Raw genomic sequence first — 20,835 nt, forward strand, 5'->3', positions numbered from 1 at the left:
ATGAGAAACTCAATGCTCTTCTTCGGCTTTCTTCTGGCCTTCCTCGGCCTGGCTGTGCCAGGCACTGAAGGAGAAATCATCCCCCGATGTGAGTTGGTGAAGATCCTGCGTGAGCATGGCTTTGAGGGCTTCGAGGGCACAACCATAGCTGACTGTGAGTATAATGAGCTCCCATTGCACCTCTCCACCTATACCATCCTTGTCCCTCTCAGCTTCTTTGCAACCTTTCAGCAATACTGTTCTGTCCCTCCAGTCCTTTGACTTCACCATCTCTCTGCCTCATCCCCTTCCTTGCCCCATCCCCTTCCTTGCCCCCTTCTATTGCTTACACAACAAATACCCATCCAGAGCTTTCTCCTTCCAAGCACTTCTCCATCCATTCCTCAGACTTACCGTATCACCGGTTTACTTCTCCAGCTCTTCATTCATCCTTAATCTCTTCATGTCTTCCCTCTTATTTACCCCGAGCATCCCTTGACGTTCCTCTCTTCCCCCTGCAGGGATCTGCCTGGTGCAACACGAGAGCGATTACAACACCGAAGCGTATAACAACAATGGTCCAAGCAGGGACTACGGGATCTTTCAGATCAACAGCAAGTACTGGTGTAATGATGGCAAGACCAGTGGAGCCGTCGACGGCTGCCACATCAGTTGCTCAGGTAAGTGGTGGGACAGAACAACGAGCCTTCCTTCATCCTCTCGATGAAAGCACCCTGATCTGTCCATCACATCCGCCCAGCAGCTGCTCTGGGCATTTCTCTCCATGTTCATCCATCTCCTCTGTATCCCTCCTAGCCTTCCTGATGAATGAACACCTTTCCTTCTGCCCATCTATCCCTGCTCTCCCTCTGCCCCTCTTTCCTCCATACTGACGTTTTCTCCCGCCCCCACAGAGCTTATGACAAATGATCTTGAGGATGATATTAAGTGTGCCAAGAAGATTGCTAGAGATGCTCACGGCCTCACTCCCTGGTAAGGATATTTGCAGTGGGCACTGGGGAAGAGTGGGCAGAGCAGACAAAAGAAAATCCTGCTGTTGACTGGGGCCTGGGGGGGCCAATGGGTGGGAAGCTGTATTTGGTAAAGTTTAGCACAGTCCTTCTCCTAGAGCTGAAAGGCGTCCTGGCTCCAGCATCTGCCCTAACACCCTAACTTTCCCTCCCCTCCCAGAGCTCTCCCCGTGGTTCCCTTCCCCCAGCTCCCTCTATTGAGATCATCAGAGCTCATCAGAATTTTCTCTGATTCCTACCTTTCATGCCCAGCCAGCTGTCTGCATCTAAGTGTGGTTTTTGAACGGATTCAATCACTGCCTATCCCATCAGCTGACATCATGTATTTCTCTTCCAGGTACGGCTGGAAAAACCATTGCGAGGGCAGAGACCTGAGTTCCTACGTCAAGGGCTGCTAAATGACTCCGCAAGCAGCACCTGATCTCGGGACCACCCATGGTGAAGAGGGAGTGTGTATGGAGCGGAGGCTAGCGAAAATGGACGGGTGTGGGGAATTCAAGGCAGCGCATTGCTCTGGTAGAAAGGGTGCTGGCTACTGTTAACGCTATGAGGACTTTGCGCTACTGCAACGCAAGCAGAGAACTTAAAGGCTGGCGGCTTAGTAGAAACAAAGCTTAGCAAAAGTGCATTACAGCTGGAGTTTCAGCCATTTACTTGCATGATCCTGTCTCGAGGTTTGTTTTGTCGTCCTGACTAGCAGGGCTTGCCAACGTCTAGGGTTTCTCTCTCTATTTGTCTCTTTTCCTCTTCTCCTTCATCTCTCCCATCCTCCCCCCTCCTCCCTCCCTCCCTCCCTCCCTCACCTTTTTCCATTCTTTTGTTCTTTCTTAGCTGAGTACAGAGAATATGAAAATCCATGAATGCCATGGTTGGTACAAAACCTGCATACTGGCACTTGCGGTAGCAGTAGGACACAGTCTCTGACTGAGCTGGGTAGTACAGTTGACAAAGAGAAACAACTATGCTGAAGACGACCTCGCTCCTCCCATTCATCTGAGCACCTGCTCCCGGCTGGCGTGAGAGATAGGGCACTGACCCGTACGGACATCTGGCCCGGCTGAACACGGATTTTCTTCTCACCTCTTGAGGCCTCAGATCAAACACATTCCAGGAAGATGCAGGGCTCATCTCCGTGAGGAAATAATGGCTTGGGAAGCCAATTAGGAAAGGGAAATGTGTTGCCATTTAGGTCACGAGTCCTATTTTTAAACGCAGGCTGAATCCAGAAACGGTGCACAAACAGAACGTGACACTACTGGAACGGTGTTTGCTCCTTCTTAAGCTTTGTTCTGCTGCTTGGTGAGCAGTGGCTGCTTTTACATTCGTGCAATAAAGGGATGCTTTAACTCCTGTCGTATGTGAATGTATAAACCAAGGAGGAAAGGCATGTTTGTCTAGATGGCTGAATCTAATAAGAATGAAAATGCTCCCAGCGGCCTTGTCGGAAGACCCTCTTCCCAGCTGCAGGGTGGAAGGGGGCTCCTTCCCCCCCAGTGACCCAGGAGACTCCAGTCTCTGATGGAGTAACTCAGAGCAGAGCTATTTTACACGCTGGCATCCAGCAGGTTTTTGAGAAAACTCACAAACACTTGAGTCAGAGCCTTAGCTTCTCATTGTCTTCAGTGCAGGTACTTCCCACCGTCTGGGGATGTGAACAAACCTTCTTCTCTGGGGTTCTGGCTTGGTGGTTCAAGCCCGGTAAAGGGATGCTTTCTGTCTACCTAAAAATTAAGACCACGCATGCATCTCCAAGGGATGTGGTCAACCAGAAAAGCCCAGGGGCTGTGGAAGTAAACCCTCTGCAAAGGGAACGCGTCCCTGCTTGGGGCTGCCGAGCTCTGCTCCAGCTCCGCAAGCCCAGCTCCAAGCGGGAGCAAGGCCGAGCACGGGCTCCCGGCAGGCACACACACACACGTGCACAGACACACACGACACACGCATGCACACATACGCATGCACTCCCACGCACGGAGACCCCAGCACACCCACACACACGTGTACACGTCTGCACAGACACACAGACAGACACGACTGGCCACACGTGTGCAGACAGACGCACGCCGCACTCAGCAGAACCCAAGCAGCAGCGGTGGTCTCGTCCTGTTCCCCTCTCTGGCTGAGCAGAGTGAAGCTCCCTTACTCCTCGAGTGGCGAAAACACATCCCACAGCCCCTCGCCACATCCTTCTCTCTAACTTGGCGAAACACGGATTGAATGGGCGGACTGCTCGGCGGCTAAGGAACTGGTTGGAAGGTCACAGCCAGAGGGTAGCGGTCAACGGCTCGATGTCCAGATGGACACTGGTAACAAGCGGTGTCCCTCAGGGGTCCGTGCTGGGACCGGGGCTGTTTAACGTTCTCGTCAATGACTTAGCGAGATCGAGTGCACCCTCACCGAGTCTGCAGACGACGCCACGCTGAGTGATGCAGGTTCCACACCAGAAGGACAGGATGCCATCCAGAGGGACCTGGACAAGCTGGAGAGGCGGGCCCGTGCGAACCTCAGGAGGCTCAACAAGCCCGAGTGCAAGGCCCTGATGGAGCAACAAAAGAAGTAAAACCAAAGCACGTCTTGGTTCCCAGTGGAGAACTGGGGTAACTGTAGGATAAGGGACGCCTAAATAATTCCACTCCAGACAGCTCGGCCTTGGGAGAGCGGAGGCACCAAGCTCCAGAGATAAAGAGACGTTAACATCTGCTAATTGGTTCACGGGACAAGCATGAATATGCCAAGCATTTCTCGGAAATGTAATGTATCTGTATCTTGGGATTGTAATTAACTTGGCATGAAAAGGGTGTTTGGCGCATGTTTGGAGGAGAGATCCCCATGTGCCCAGCACCGCAATAAAGCATACCCGCTGAGCGGTGTGCGTTGTGCTGCTGGGTCACTGCTGGGTCTTGGATTCAATCAGCGACCCAGACGTGACCCTCTCTGTGCGGCTGTGGGCCCCAGTCAGAACGGGACCACTTCGGGAGCTTTTCTCCTTGCCTGATCTGGATCACTGCGGGAACGGACAAGGCCCGTCCATCAGTAAAAGTGTTCTTTTACTGATACTGGGATCGATCGAAGGTTAGGGACTCCCACGAGCTGTAACGTGATTACGCGGGGAGAGTATACCAGGCTGCCGCTGCTCTCTCTCTCTCCTCTCGCTTGCTTGCTCACTTGCTTACTTGGTTTTAGAATAAAGGAAACTGGATTGGAGAGCAGAAAAAGTCCCATCAATTGCTTCGCCGCAACCTTTATTTTTTCACCGCAAGGTCCTGCATCTGGGTCGGGGCAGCAGGCTAGGGGATGCAGAGATGGAGAGCGGCCCTGCTGAGAAGGACTTGGGGGTGCTGGGGGATGAAAAGCTGGACATGACTCAGCAGTGTGAAAGCCAGACGTGCCCTGGGCTACATCCCCAGCAGCGAGGGCACAGGGCGAGGAGGGGCATTCTGCCCCTCTGCCCTGCTCTGCTCAGACCCCCCCGGGAGCCCTGCGTCCAGCTCTGGAGCCCTCAGCACAGGACAGAGCTGGAGCTGTGGGAGCGGGGCCAGAGGGGGCCCCAGCAATGATGCAAGGGCTGGAACCCCTCTGCTGAGAGGAAAGGCTGGGAGAGCTGGGGCTGGGCAGCCTGGGGAAGGGAAGGCTGTGGGGAGACCTGAGAGCAGCTGCCAGTGCCTGGAGGGGCTGTAGGAAAGAGGCAGAAAATACTTTCAGCAGGGCTTGCTGTGACAGGACAAGGAGCAACGGCTTTCCACTGAGGGGGGGCAGATTTCGGCTGGGTATCAGGAAGAAACGTTTTAGGACGAGGGTGGTGAAACCCCGGCCCAGGCTGCCCGCAGAGGCAGTCGATGCCCTGTCCCTGGAACCATTCCAGGCCAGGCTGGACGGGGTTCTGGGCATCCCGACCCAGGGGAAGATGTCCCTGCTCGCTGCGGGGGCTGGGCTGGGTGGCCCCTGGAGGTCCCTTCCCGCCCAGAGCACTCTGTGACTGTGAGCTACACGCACGCAGAGGTGCGCACACACACACGCAACACGCATCCATGCACACATGCGCACACACAAACGAAATGATGCCGTGAAAAGCCGGAGCTGCAGACTCACGAGTCGGCACACTATGAAACAGGGATTCTTTATTGCGGCGCCAGGCACACGGGGGATCTCTCCTCCGAACGCGTGCACCGAAAGGACACCCTTACTAGGAATTTATGCATTGTTAGTGTACACATTCGTTACATTTGCAAGAAATGCTTATCACAGTTTTACCGAGAACTCATTAGCATATGGTAGTGTCCGTCGCGCACCTTTGTTTGGCGTCTCTCGCTGGTAGCGGGGTCTTCAGATTATCCTGCAGCCTCCTTATCTCTGCAGTTGGTATACCTGTTCTCCCGAGGCCCAGCTGCCTCAGAATATTATTCAGGAATCCCTTATCTTGCACCCGCCCCGTCCCAATTACTCACAAAGAACCAAGGCTTGTTTGGGTTGTGCCATGATTCTGACCACCTGAAGTGAGAACATCCCCTACGTGTTACATTGGTTACATTCACAGTTATCAATCCCTCCTTTTCTTTTGAGGATTTGTAGCTAGAGAGCTATGAATCCTCACTAGTCTATATTGTAGGTATTATTTTCAAATTTCTTCAGTCTTTCACGCCAAGGGTCCGGGAAAAGTATTTTCCGGTTTCTATTTGGTGCCTAATCTTGTTCCTTTTCCAATCACTGTGTGTCTCAACTGAATCCAATATCTGGGTGTTCTTATCTAACATCTGTAGGTCAAATCTTGGCCCTGTTATGTATGATGTGGGGAATTGACAATTAGTTCGATTTTGCTATAGCTTTAGTTTAATTTTGTTATATAATTTTGCATCTATGTTAAAGTAAGAGTTAAACACTGTTATTCAGTTTAGTTCTGTTCTTTGTAATCTTGCTAACAAGGACTGTTGTGGCTCAAATGTAGCTAACAAGGGCTGCTTGCGAGACAGACGAAGAGAAACAAGGACTGATAACCAGAACTTTGTTGTCTGTAAGAAGCAACTCTCCAGCTGAAACTGCTTCTATGGTTTGGGACTCAGCCAACACAGACAACTCAGGAATTTTTGAGCCAAAGGTGAAAGCACACAGCGAGGAAGACTACGAGCCTTCATCCAGAAGACCCCCACAGACGACCACCAGACGACACTGCGCAAGTGCTAAAGGGGGGTGGAGTATGATAATGAATTCCTAGAAATAATTACAATAGTCCAGCCTACTTAGATAAGCTTTGTAATAAATAGGTGCATGCTTCGTGACTCGGTCTGCAAGTTAGGAGGAGCGATCCCCCTTGCACCCGGCGCCGCAATAAACATACCTGCTTTATAACTCTCTGAGCTGTGAAGTTTGATTCCGCACGTCATGTAGGTCGAGTTGTCGTGATCGCAGTATCCTCCATCATGTCTCCTCCAAAACTCGGGCCAAGTATTATTGTCACAGTTCCAATGAGTAGACCCTACCCCGTATAAAGGGAGTCTCATGTCACCTTTTGGTAAGGCAGTACAAATCCAACAATCCTTAGCTCCTGTGGCATTCGCTATCATCTGAATTGCATTGTAATAGAAGTTCTCACTCCAAGTGTTCACTAATAGCCTAAGTTTAACAAAGTTACCGCCACAATCAGTAGTTTCAAACTGCCAGCCTTTTCGACCATCCATCCTTGTTTAGGAGTCTTCTTCACTCGGGAATAATGGATCCAGGCCGGTTGTTCCCGTTCTTGATTGCAGTAAAAGTGGTCAGCAGTACCTGGTAAGGCCCATTCCACTTCTCTCTCAGTGGGTCACCTGAAAAATTCTCTTAACATAAACGCAATCTCCAGGGCTAAATGGATGGATCGAGTGATCTAACCCCTTAGCCCTGGTACCCAAAACATTTTGACTAATTTTTTCCTAATAGTTTTCCCAAGGATATAGGATAATTCTGTAGATGCTGATTTCCCAGCTGGTTCAAATCTTCCCCCTGATATTTAGCCTGCTATGGTCTCCCATACAGTATCTCAAAAGGGCTCAGATTTCTTTGGTCCTAGGTTTTACACGTATCCACAGTAGTGCAATAGGCAAGGCTTGGTACCAATATAGGTTTGCTTCTTGGCATATTTTTGCTAGCTGTTGTTTTATCATGTGGTTCATCTTTTCTACTTGCCCACTGGCTTGTGGTCTGCAGGGCGTATGTAACTGCCAATCGATTCCTAATAGTTTGCTGACCTGTTGCATGATTTCTGCACAAAATGTGTCCCCCTATCTGAGAAGATAATTGCTGGTACCTCAAAACGAGGTATTATTTCATTTAATAATACCTTCATTACTTCCCTTGCTCTGTTTGTTCTACAAGGGAATGCTTCTGGCCAACCTGAAAAGGTATCCGCAAGTACTGATAAGTACCTGTACCCTGCTTTTCTTGGAAGTTCAGAGAAATCAGTTTGCCAGTGTTCTCCCGGTACACTTCCCTTCCCAATACTTCCTAATTGTACCTGGTTACCTGTATTGAGGTTATTTTTAAACATGTTTCGCGTTGTTGGGTTACTTGTCACACTGTAGTACACAAATTTTTCCCTATTAATTTCTGATTTTAAAAATTTATACAGGGAGTCTGCTCCCAAGTGTGTCCTATTGTGTTCTTCTTTAACCACCCCCCATATCTGTTTAGCAGGGATTATGATTCTGCCATCACTTCAATAGTCCCATCCCTGGGATGGAATTTGTTCTCCTAATCCCTCTATTAATTCTTCATCAGCTTTAGAATACTCAACATTTTCTTGATCACTCAGGTTTCTATTTCTGTTATCTGGAATTAAGGCTAAAATCTCTTGCATTCTCTCTGCTGCCTGATTAGCTTCAGAGTCAGCCAACCTGTTACCTCTTTCCTGGTCAGTGTCACCCTTCAGGTGTCCTCGGCAGTGTATGATGGCAAGTCTTGTTGGTGGTTGAACAGCTTCTAACAGGCGAAGTATTTCCTCAGCATATTTAATCTGCTTCCCTTGTGCAGTTAGCAGTCCTCGCTCCTTCCAAATTGTCCCATGAATGTGGACAACTCCAAAGGCATATTTGGAATCAGTGCCTGTTTTTACCTTTTTTCCTTTTGTTAACTCCAAAGTCCTAGTTAGGGCAATAATTTCAGTCTTTTGAGCTGATGTTCCAGCAGGCGGTGACTGAGACTTAACTACTTTGTCTGCTGTTGTCATCGCATACCTGGCCTTTCAAATACCTTGTCCGACAATGCTGCTTCCATCCGTGAACCAGGAGTCCTGTGCATCTTCCAGGGGTTCCTCTTTCAAACCTGGCCTGCTGAAGTACACAGTCTCTATGGTTTCTAAGCAATCATGTGCCGATGGTTCAGAGATTGACCTGCTGAGAAAAGAAGCTGGGTTCGTAATATTAGTTACTACAATATTAATATTGTATGATTCAATTAGAATGGCCTAGTATCGTAGAAATTGGGATGGGGAAAGCCAGTAGTTCCCTTTTTGTTGCAGTACAGCTGATACTCTGTGGGAGTTCAGTACTGTCATCTTTTGGCCCAAGGTGAATTTTCGGGCTTCCTGAATATTCAAGACCACCGCCACCACAGCTCGCAGGCATCTTGGCCATCCTTTGCTTGCTCCATCCAGCTGTTTAGAAAAATAGGCCACAGCTCTTTTCTAGGGTCCCAGCCGTTGAGCTAGGATCCCCAGAGCTCATAAGAAAACAACCAGAAGGGTTTAGTAACACCAGGCAGGCCCAGAGCTGGGGCCTTCCTTAGATCTTTCTTAAGCATCTGAAATGCGTTTTGAGCTTCTTTGGCTCAGATCAGTCGGGTGGGGTTGTTTTTCAAAAGCTCACATAAGGGTCTCACCATTATTCCGTAATTATAAATCCATAACCGGCACCAACCTGTCAGTCCCAGAAAGGTCCTGAGCCCTTTTACCGTCTGAGGGAGGGGAGTCCTGCAGATGGCTTCATTCTGTTCTGTTCCTGGTGCTCTTTGTCCAGACACCTTGCAGCCAAGGTAGGTTACCCGTTGCCGCACCATCTGAGCTTTCTGTTCAGAGACTCGATACCCATTTAATCCCAAAAAGTTCAACAAACTGATAGGCCACTGTATACGGTCAGGTTTTGTTTCAGTTGCTATTAATAAATCGTCTACACACTGCAAAAGGGTTCCATCTCTGCAGGGAGGGTTCCATGCTTCAAGTTCTCGTGCTAGTTGATTTCTAAAGATTGTTGGGCTATTCTTAAAACCTGGGGGTAACACTGTCCAGGCAAGCTGGGTCTTTCTACCCGTGGTACGATTTTCCCACTCAAATGCAAATAAATTCAGACGTTCTTTGGCTAAAGGCAGACAGAAGAATGCATCCTTTAAATCCAATACCGCAAACCATACTTGCTACCACAGGGTGTATGTCCTTAACAATCTCCTTCACTTCTCTTAAATCCTGTACTATCTGATAAGTTCCATCAGTTTTGTGGTGGTTTTTTGTTTTTGTTTTGGGTTTTATTTGTTGGGTTTTTTTTTTCATTCTAGTAACACAGGAGTATTGCATTCTGATTCACACTCCACTAGTAGTCCATACTGTAAAAAGTTACCTTGTTTCCCCTCTTTTTCATTTTGTTTTTCTGTTGCGTAACTTCTAAGAACTTTGCTGCTTTTTTTTCCCTTCATTTAGAGCAGCAGCTAGCACAGCAGCTTGTAACTTGATGCCTTTCTGTTCTAATCACTTGACACAACCCTTGGTAAAATCTAGAGAGGGTTTCCTTTGTTTTTTTTTCTCAATACCCCGTTAAACTTTTCATCTCCTATTCTTTTTAATAGTCTACAAAACCGTATCAATTCTAACAGTGCATCGTAATTCAATTAATTGTTTGTGAGGGAATCATCTCCCTCCAAAGCTCATGTTACAATAAAATAACTTCTCAACTTCTCCACCGATCAGTTAACACAAAACACACACACACACACAGAAACCAGAAGCGATCTTTTAAAATCCTTCTGTTTGCAAACTGTATCACCTAAGTACAACAATACATACAGGCAAACTCCTTCAGTTAACATGTTTATATATATAGACACATAGACCTCATTTAAAACAATATATACAGTCTATTTGATACATACCCCAAAACCAGAGTCCCTAAGTGATCGATCAGTGCCAAATAACTAGAGAACTTGTAACCCCACAATATCTACCAACTTGTAAGTATTTTAAAACCAATCCCCAAATTCCCAGTTCAATTCCTAAATCATGCCAATTTTCTTTAAGCAAACCAAACCCCATACATTATTAAGATGTTGTCGAGTGAGGGGTCTCCCCCTGCTTTTCCCAATGTTTCCATATAGATCCTGGGAGAGACTCTCAAAATCCCCCCCCTCCCGCGGGAAGACCCTGCACTGATACTTAAGAAATCATTAACCACGGCCCCGATGAATCAGAGTTCAAATACAACAGTCCCAGGTCAAAAACCGGAAATCAGCAGAACGGACCAAACGTACGTGGTGGGGTTTGGTTTTTTTTTTTAATTTCACTTTTTTTTTTTTCTACTTATTTGTCTTTCACACAGAGGCTTCAACACAGTCACACAATCTTTCCAACGTGCTAGGATACATCCTAAGGGGCTTTTCTTTAAAATACCACTGCTTTGCTGTCCCCCATTTTACTTTGCGGATTCTGTACTTTTGTTAGTCTTTCTACAGATTATATTAACAATTTTAACCTGTCGTCCCCTTCTATCCCACTCTGACCACGTTCCACAAATGTCACAATTAATATTCTGATGACGAAAAAAGACGTTCACGGTGCAAGGCTGGTTTTTGGGGGGGCACTTTTTGCCCCTTTTTTTTCCTCACCCCCACTTTACAGCCGTACCGCCTTTCAGTCACTCATTCATTCACCAGCTAACTCACATTCACACTCATTCACACTCAGCTGCCGGTTTTACGATGCCTGATGGGTCTGTTAACGAGCCAGTGTCCGAGATATCCGATCTGCGAGTTCAGTACTGATGCCGTGAAAAGCCGGAGCTGCAGACTCACGAGTCGGCAGACTGTTCAGCAGGGATTCTTTATTGCGGCGCCGGGCACACGGGGGATCTCTCCTCCGAACGCGTGCACCAAAAGGACACACTTACTAGGTATTTATGCTCTGTTAACGTACACATTCATTACATTTGCAAGAAATGCTTATCACAGTTTTACCGAGAACTCATTAGCATATGGTAACGTCCGTCGCGCACGTTTGTTTGGTGTCTCTCGGTGGTCGGCGGGGTCTCCAGATTACCCGCAGCCTCCTTATCTCCGCAGTTTGCACCCCTGCTCTCCCGAGGCCCAGCCGCCTCAGGGGATTATTCAGGAGTCCCTTACCTTGCCCCCGCCCCGCCCCAAGTACTCACAGAGAACCGAGGCTGTTCGGGCTGTGCCATGATCCTGACCCGCAGCGAGAACATCCCCTCCGGGTTACACTGGTGACACTCACAGGGAAGGGCACACGCACACGCACCCCCCACACGGCCGCCACCCCCGCAGCCCGCCCAGTCTCCCCAGTTGCCGGCACCCGCACACGCCAGCCCCACCCTCCCCACAGGGCCCCCCCTCCCACCCGCGCGGGCGCCTCTCCACCCCGCCCCCCGCACCTCGCGAGCTCCCGAACTCCCCGGCAGCGCCTGCGGAACCCCCAGGTCCGGAGCAGCCCCGAGCGCCGCTCCCGCTCCCGCGGGCCGGAGCTCGCCAGGGCCGGGTCCGCCCCGCGCCGCAGCGGCTCCCGGCGGGGCCAAGGGGCGGGAGCGGGGCCGGGCTGGGGACGAACGCCCCGCCCCGCCGCCGGCAGCGCCGCTCGGCCCTGCCCGGTTCGGTTCGGTTCGGTTCGGTTCGGTTCGGTTCGGTTCGGTTCGGTTCGGTTCGGTTCGGCTCGGCTCGGCCCGGCTCGGTTCGGCTCGGTTCGGTTCGGCTCGGTTCGTTTCGGCTCGGCTCGGCCCGACTGGGCCCGGCCCGGCCCGGCCCCCGGCTGCCTCTCCCTGCCCGGGCACCGAGGGCGCGGAGCGGGCGCTGCCGGGACTCCGGCTCCGGCCGAGGGGCCCGGGGCGGTCGCGGGCTCTGGCTGGCGCCGGCCGGGGGCAGGGGCCGGGCGGGCCCGGGCGGGCCGGGGGCCGGCTGCCGTCTGTCCGGCCGGCTGGGGCAGGGCGGGGGCGGCGGGGGGGGCCGGGGCGCTCGGGGCCGCGGTCGCTGCAGCGTCTCTGTCTGTGCCCGGTGCCCCTCGTCCTGTCCTGTCGCCGGGCCCCACTGCAAGGGAAGGAGGGTTCGGGGGAAAACACGAGGACGGAATGAGCAACGGGTGCACGCGTGGAGCTGCCTCGCGTGGGGACAGGGCCGGAGCCCTCGGCGGGGACGGTTTGGCTCCGAGTTGCACCGAACGCAGCCGAGTGGTGCGGGAGGGGTCGGGTTCCCGACTGAAGCCCGTGACAGCCGCGGGCCCGCTCCTCCGAAGCGCAGCAGAGCTGGCCGGAGCAGCTGCAGGCGTTGCTCCCCCGTGCCATCTGCCTGCTGCGGGTAGAAGGGATCGGGCCCCCCTGGCCCCCGACCCAGCCTGCGGCACGGGGCGGCCGTCTCCTCCGCCGTGGGATGACCCTGCAAAGCGAAGGAGAGGAAGCTCTGAGCAAGGCCGCGAGCGGCTGGAGCAGCTCCCTGGGGTGCGTGGGCTCGGCTGGGGCACAGCTGGTCAGTGCCAGTGACGTCCCCGCAGGACAGGGACACCGTTTGCCGCGGGACGTAACTGGAAGTCATCAGATCGCTGCAATTACTTTGGTGCCTCATCCCAGAAAACCCCCAGAACCGCCCTTCCCGCTGCCTCAGTTTCCCCCGCTGAGCTGCCTCTCTCCCTCCCTGCCTTCTGGCTCAGGAGTCACCGTAACCGGTCACACCAGTCCATCCAGCTGGGCTTGCCCAAGCCCAGCCGGCCTTGCCAGGACACGGCCCGGCCCAGGCTCGTTGGGTTCCCGCATCCCCAGGCACCCTCTGCGCCCCGCAAGCAGGACTGGGGAGCAGAGGCTGAGCCAGGAGCTGGCTGAGTGACCGCTGCCGGCCGAGGGTTTCCTCTGCCTCTCCAGAAGAGCCAGCCAGAGCGCGTTCTGGACTGGCCGTGATTCCCTGCAGCTCTGAGGCTGGGGTCAAAGTCCCTGCCAGTGAGACGGAGCCAGCCCCGCTGGCCCCCCAGCCCCAGGATCGCCGGGTCCAGGGCTCAGCGGAGCAGTTTGCACCAGCTGAAGGTGACCTCCTGCAGAGAGAGGGCACTGATCCGTTTGTGGGGCAACCTTCGTGGGGAACCGCCCAGAGCCGGGTTCTCCGTCTCGCCCCGATGATGCTGTGATGCAGCCAAAGGGGCTGCAGGCGTTGCTCCGGGCGGCCGGGCTTGCCGGTTCGGGCCGGGGGGGCCGGGGGAGCTGGGAAGGAGCTGGCCTGGGACGAAGGCGCTGTTCTGGCAGAGACGGTGCGCCCAGCGCCCGGCAGCCCTGCCCAGCCCGGGTCGGTGGCACGCGAGGCACTCGCCGGCTGCCCGATGCCGGGTGGAGAAGCGACAGCTGCAGGGGCCCTTTTGCTGCCTCCGGAGCTGTGACCACTGCCGGGAGCCAGGCCGGGGTCTAAATTTAAACTCGTGCTGTGTGTGTTTGTGCATGCGAGCGCAGGCTCCAGCCCCCCCTGCCACCCACCTTCCCCCCGTGCCCGGAGGACATGGACCCTGGAGGACTGCAGAGCTGCATGGCACTTAAGGGCCTAATTCCTGTGGCAGGGCAGATGTTGGCACCCTTGGATGCTGTGTGGCTGCTGGAGAGAAAGAAGTGAGGTTGCAGGAGGATTTGACGAGGGGGATGTTGAGGCTCTGGCTCAGTGGCAGAGGTGCCATGCCCAGTGACACTACATGCCTCCTGTTGGCTCAGTCTGTCCCACTGCATTTCTACCTGACAACAGTGCCAGACTCACAGACCCGCAAGCAGCAAGCTGATTCCAGCTGCAGTTACCAGATCGGTCACCCTACAAGGAGGAGGACAGAAGTCTGTGGCTGTTTTCCCAGAGCAGGGGGACAGGCAGAGGCGCCTTCCCTTCTGCACGTCAGCGGCTGATGTGGCAGGACCTGAGCCACGATTCCTGCTTCTCTTTCCACAGCTTTCTCCAACTTGTTCCGTGACACCAGATGGTCCCGGCACCCCTCCGCCATTGCAGCTGCGTGGAGGCTGGGTGGGTGCTGGCAAGGCGGGCTGCTCCTCTCACCCTGAGAGAGCAGGCGGGGAAGCCTCTGAGCCCTGGGCTCTGCCCCACTCCCTGGAACACAGAGGGGAAGAGCGTTTCCAGCTGGTTTTGTTTTCCCAAAAGTGGGATCGTTTACCAGTGTGCGGTGTGCCAATACACACACACGCAGCAGAGGTATGGTCTTTACTGCGTATTTGTGCAGACGTGGGCGCTAGGTGATAATTCCACAAAGCCAGCACACCGCTGAGCAAAGCCACAAGGACTGTCTACGCCTATGAAAACAAGGAAATTATTCATTACCTTAAGATAAGCACTTATCTTAAAGATATATTCCTTACCTTAAAGGCAAATTCCTTCTCTCAAAGGCATATTCCTTCTGTATTTAACCACGCGTTCTGGCAAGCTGCCGGGGTGCAGTCTTTCTGGGTCTGAATGGAGTCAGTGGTCGCGATCTCCCCCTGCCACCTCTACCTTTTCCCTAGCTGCCCTGGATTTCTGTTGCCTTCGTGCTTCTTTGGCAGTCATCCAGCTTTCAACCCCTCCTGGGCTGGATATTCCCCTTTTCTCAGTCTGTCAGCTCTTCCAGGGCACAGGCGTTAGTCAGGCATGCATTGTTTGTAGGCAGTAGTCAGGCCTAAATGAAAGAGTGTCACTATGACCTAAGCACTTCTGCCCTATATCCATTTTAGTCTTTGAAGTGTCACCAAGCTGATGGACAGAAGGGTCCAGACAAGGCAAAACAACCTGTGATGAACGTAGGACACGACTGACAGCACTCAGCTGGGTCAGCAGGCCAATATGGAGCGAATGGTCCCTCCATGCCCCTTGCCCCATGACGCTGGGCTGGACAGTGGCACGGCCACTGCAGACCAAGGCAGGCTGTGGCGAATGACTTCACGGACCCCGATCTTGTGCTCGATCAGAATCATTTTATTGCTCAAGTGAATACCTTCTATTTAATGCAATAGTTACTAGAGCCAATCAGCTTTGGATTCGCGGCTTTGCGAATGCCAGTTCACGGTTGCTGTTTTCCAGGATCTTTTGCAGCTGGATGTGTGCAAACAGCTTATCTCCTGAGAACGGAGAAGGGAGGCACAGGAGGCGCTGATCCTTCCGGGTCATGAGACAGTGCTGTTCTGTCTCAAATTATATGGGTTCCCACATCTCCCCCTTTTTTGTTTAGCCAGACACTGTTGATGATAAGAGCTGACATAATTCGGCCTTCAGCTTGCTACCACTTTCTCAGAGGCCCACACAAACTACAATATTAAAAACAGACATAAGAACACAAATGCTAATGGAAGACATAGAGATGTGAAGTGCATACCATGACCTGCTGGGTGTAAAGAAACATCAAATTAGCCTGAGAATAATACATATTGATGGCAAATCTTGTATCTAACATATGGATGTAGATTGATTTACTTGTATCCAATTTTCTTCCTGTGTGGATGGTGAGACCCAAGCACTGCCTGACCACAACGTATCATTATTGCCAATCAGAGGGAATGCATCCCACTGTGTCAGGAGTCATAATAATGGTGGATCAATGATATAAGCTCAGTAAATTTGCACTTGGGTTATAGGTATACTCATCACACATATAAACATCCATCACAGTTAGTATTGGCTATTCATATTAATCACCTAGGCGAATATCAATGTATCTAAGGGTATAACTGATTAACTACATAAGCTAAAGTCAAAAGCATAAATCTGCAAACTTCAGCCCATCTGTTCCCTGCTGCATGAAGTGCTTCTGCAGCCCCGAGAAATCAGAATCCAGATACAACAATCCAAAGTCAAAAACCAGAAATAATCAATACCTGCAGAACTCACCAAATCAGAAGACGCAAAGACAGTTACTTAGTCCAGACAAATCCGTTAGATCACAGAAACCAAATAAATCCATCACAACACAGAAATACAAACACCACGACAACAAACACATAAAACCACACAATCATAGTCACGACCGCGCACGCACAAGCACACCAAGTTTTCAACATAAATCCAAATATTACAAATAGACAGAGACTTACAATAATATTCAACATTTAACAGACAAATTCCCGAGCCTCGGTTTCAGGAAGAGTTCTCTCTTTTTAATTCTGTTTTAGGAAGGGCACTTTCCCTTCTCCCCAGGGATGTAGCCCAATGCTGTGAAGCTTTCACTACAACTAACGGGCAAGCAACAAGAAATAATACTAGAAGAATGCCTTTAGCTTATTGATGATCCTTGCTCAGAACTTCTCGGCCCAGGGATCGGAGGTTCTCCCTGAGAATCCCTCGGTGCCGGCTGGAGGTCCTGCGATCCCTCGGATCGTTGAGGTTCAGGAGCAGGGTCCCATCTGGGGTGCCAAAATCTGTTACCGGAAAGCAGCAAAATAATTAACTCTCTAAAACTTAACTTTGGAGTTCTAGAAAGCAGGCATTCTTTACTGCAGTACTGGACACACCGGGGATAGTTCCACCCAAATGTGCGTACCGAAAAGACACCACTACTAGATATTTATGCCATGTTAACATACATAATCATTACATTTCTGAGAAGTGCTTATCATTTTCCCCCGCTTTTTTTTAAATACATATATATTAATATCCTTTGCACATGTCTATTGGCACCTCTGGGCAGTTGTCAGGAACCCTCAGATGAAGGTTCATAGTTTTCCTCACGGTGTCTGCTAGTTGACCTTTGCTCTTGTGCAAACTCAGTTCTAAAATCACGTATACCGTGTCCTCCACGATTGCTTCGTTATACAAAAGCTGTTGTGGGAGATAATTGCCAAATATGCAAGGAATGTATTAATCGGAGTGGGTGGTGCAACCACTGCAGCCATCAGAGTACTTGCGTTTGCTGTAATTTTTTCAGTTTTCCCTGTGTAGTAGGATCATCCAGAGTGGATCTCTTCTGCTTCCACGTCAGAGATTGCTCCTTGAGAGTGAGCGTGGTCATCATCGGATTCTGTGTTGTGTTCTTTCAGCTCCTGATATGGTTTCACATATTTTGCTGGTGACCATCGAGGGCCTGTTGAAAGGAGAACACACGCATACCCTCTTCCCCACGTTACTAGTTCTACAGGACCTGTCCACTGTGATTCCCCAAATTCTTTATACCATACCTTTGGTCGAGCCACAAATGAGGGGACCATCCCGAATTGGTGGTCAGCTGCTGTTATAAATAACTGATGACCAGACTGTGTAACGTCACTCTGCCACAACTGACTAGTTCGTAAACCACGAGGGTTCACTCCTGTACATGATGATACGGGTGTAACGTTGACAATCAGGGCATGCACAAACAATTTCTGTGGCTTGCCCTTGAGACAAAGCAAATTGTTTAAGCAAGGAAGAGGCATTCTGATGAAAGAAGCCGTGAGATAATCGGGCTTGCTCAAAACTGCATGGCAGTACTGCTGCCAATGTCAATTTGTCTGCTACAGCATTTCCTTCAGTTATTGGTCCTGGTAGAGAAGTATGTGACCGTATATGCACTATGAAATATAAATGTACACGATTTTTAAGTAGTGTAGCTAATTTCAATAGCAAGGAAAAAAGTTGTTTGTTATTGACCTCTTTTATCATTGCATCTTCAATGCGTTGAACAATACCCACAACTTATGCAGAATCTGTGACAACATTGAGTGGTTCAGTCGAAAACAATTCAAAGGCGTGCAAGGCCGCTGATAGTTCAACAATTTGTGTGGATCCTTCAACGATTAAAATAGATGATTGCCAATCTGACGAATCTGTTTGTTTCCACACAGCTACAGCTTTGTGTGTTTTCCCTGATCCGTCCAGAAACACTGTTCGCGGTCCTTTAATAGGAACAGGAACACATCGGTTTTTTGGCTGCAATGGAATTTGAGAGAGGGAATGTAAGAGCTTATGTTGTGGAAGGGTGTAACGTATGTCATTCAAATAATCAGCTAGAGCGGCTTGCAGCGATAAGGATTCCCTGTTTAATACCACAAAGTCATCTTCAGCCAGCAGCAGGTAAATAGCATCAGGATCACATCCTGTCAGTTGCTGACAGCGATTCCGACCTTGTGCTATTAAGGACACTATCATGTCTACCTTTGTGGTGAATGTTTTCGTGGGCGTATGAGACAAAAAGATCCATTGCAGAGTCTTCAACTCCTGCGTGTTAACACACCAGTGACCTAAAAGAGCATAAGGCTGGAAAAAAGCATAAATTATATACAAATCTATGGGTAACTTGAGATTGATTCTGGAGGCAAAGGAAGTTGCGATTTTATCAGAAACTTTCTGCAAGACAGTTTTTGCTTCTGGTGTCAATCTCCTGGAAGATAGGAAATCTGAGTCCCCTTTCAACAAGGTAAACAGAGGGGACAACTCTTCAGTTGTGATGCCTAAAAGAGGTCGTACCCAATTAATTGTTCCTAATAATTTCTGTAAATCATGAAGAGTGGTGACCTGATCAACAATACGCAATGGTTGTGGGAACACTTGTGAAGTCAAAAGTTTCCATCCTCGATACTTCCAGGGCTGCTCTGTCTGCACCTTTTCCGGGGCTATCTGTAACCTCTAGATCTTTAATGACTATTCTAATTTAGCAAAAGCAGTGAGCAGCACAGGATGTTGTCCATATAGTGATATAAGTAGATCTGATTGAAAGATTGCTGCTCTTCTTTTAGTGCTGCATCCATGACTACCTGGCAAATCATGGGGCTATTCATCGTGCCTTGTGGCAGAACGACCCAGCGGTATCGCTGCATGGGTTTACTGTTGTTAAATGAAGGCACAGAAAATGCAAAATGAGCACAATGATCAGGGTGTAAAAAAATTGTAAAAACCCAGTCCTTTCAATCAATAACAAAAAGAGGCCAATCTTCTGGGATCACAGCTGGGTTAGGGACACCAGGTTGTAGTGGCTGCATTGGGGTCATCACTGCATTTATAGCCTGCAGATCCTGTAATAATCTCCATTTACAAGACTTTTTTGGAATGACAGATCTAGGGGTGTTCCGTGGGCTGGTAGATGGCACCAGGTGACCTAATGCCAGCTGCTTGTCCACAAGGAGTTCTACGGCAGTAGTTGAATTGTACACACTTTTTCCAACCAAGGGCTTGGACGTAAGGAAAATGGTTCTCGCCATGCCGCTTCTGGGTCGCGCCGGGCTGGATGGGTGCGCCGGGAGTGGGGCAGGGGGGGGCGCCGTGCCGTGCCGCCATTTGCCGGTTGAGAGGAGCCCGCTGGCTCAGCAGGAAGGGGCAGCGCGCAGGGGGTCGTGTGCCCCTCAGTGCCAGGTTCGCGGAGCCGCCTGGTGCGGTGGCTGCTGGTGCTGTGGGCTGTGCGGTGCCGGAGGGGCTGCGCGGCTTTAGGCTGGAATTCACCCTGCTCTGATCTCAGGTCTGGTTCGCCAACTGCTGCAGAGGGACCCTGATGTACTTTTGCGGTTGCAAGCTGAGATAGCAAGATCTCAGCGGCTTCCTCTTGTTCAGTTTGCCTCATAATAGCAGTTTGTAGCTGATCTAAAATCTGAACGTAGGGTTCCTGAGATCGCTGTCGAATTGATACAAAAGATGTTTCTCGCCGGCCAGGATCTGGCACCTTTCGCAAGGCCTTGAGAGTTAAATCCCTGGCTTGCAGAAATACCGGACTGGCAGTGTCACTTGTGCTCCCCCCATGGCGTAATTTTCTTGACCCAGCAACTCGTTTTCTCCAATACCTAATCCAGCAGAAATATTCTCCATAACTTGCACAATCACAAGTTCCTTATATTCTGATGCCCAGACAGTATATTGTGCAGATGACAGAACCATGCGAAGTACTGATCGCCAGTCAGAAGGGGTCATGACAGAAGATTCTCCTATAGCATGTATGAGGTTCATAGTAGACGAAGCCTGGAGACCATAGTCTTGTATGGATTTCCAAACTTCCTTAATAGCCTCGTATGGTAAATAAGCATACTCTGGGGCTTGGTTAGGGTTATATACTACAGGCATAGCTTGAAGGATAGAAACATCTCCTTTGCAGAGTGCATCAATCCTACATCTATCTAACAATACGTTCAACTGTCTGACAACATTCAGTGGTCCCGTACGAGTCAGAGGCTGTGCAGGAGCCAAAGGGGGGTGGGGGTGTAGAAGCAGAAGGGAGCACTTTAGGAGCAAATCCGGGGGCGGTTAATGAGTGAGATACGCGATATTGATTTTTGTCATTGTGCCTGTAAAATTTCATCTGCTGTGGGGGCAGGGGTTGCCGTAACCTTCACCGGAGTTAGTGGTGGGTATAAATCAGCTCCATCCTCGGTGTCTATTTCTCCGGGATCAAAAGGATCGTCAGATTCTGGCGGATCTACCCCCCGCATTCCCTGTGTGGAGTTAGGGGTTTCATCGTACGCAGGACTAAATATTTCAGAAGACTGCAGCTCAGTCTGTTCCTGCTTTTGCAAAGAACGGAGGAGGGGCAGCCGATGCTTGTAAGATAGTCTCTGCGAGCTGTAGAATATATAAAGCTGTGTACACTGTTTTCCAAGTAATAATGATTTCCTCAGGGACTTCAAGCTGCAAGTCCTGTTTTGTGTGCAATTCCTCCCCCACCTTTGGCCACAACAAGCTATCATATCAACCTGAGGAA

General features: G+C 50.5%; 1 protein-coding gene across 1 annotated transcript; it reads left to right on the top strand.

Annotated features, from left to right (window-relative positions):
* Window positions 1-1,408, top strand: LOC142364144 (lysozyme C). The gene is made up of 4 exons (XM_075443025.1): window positions 1-154; window positions 501-659; window positions 894-972; window positions 1,348-1,408. The coding sequence occupies exons 1-4, from the start codon at window positions 1-3 to the stop codon at window positions 1,406-1,408; spliced, it is 453 nt and encodes a 150-aa protein (XP_075299140.1).
* Window positions 1,409-20,835: the final 19,427 nt, after the last annotated feature.

Source organism: Opisthocomus hoazin, chromosome 25, assembly GCF_030867145.1.
Source record: "Opisthocomus hoazin isolate bOpiHoa1 chromosome 25, bOpiHoa1.hap1, whole genome shotgun sequence".
NCBI classification, from domain to species: Eukaryota; Metazoa; Chordata; class Aves; order Opisthocomiformes; family Opisthocomidae; genus Opisthocomus; species Opisthocomus hoazin.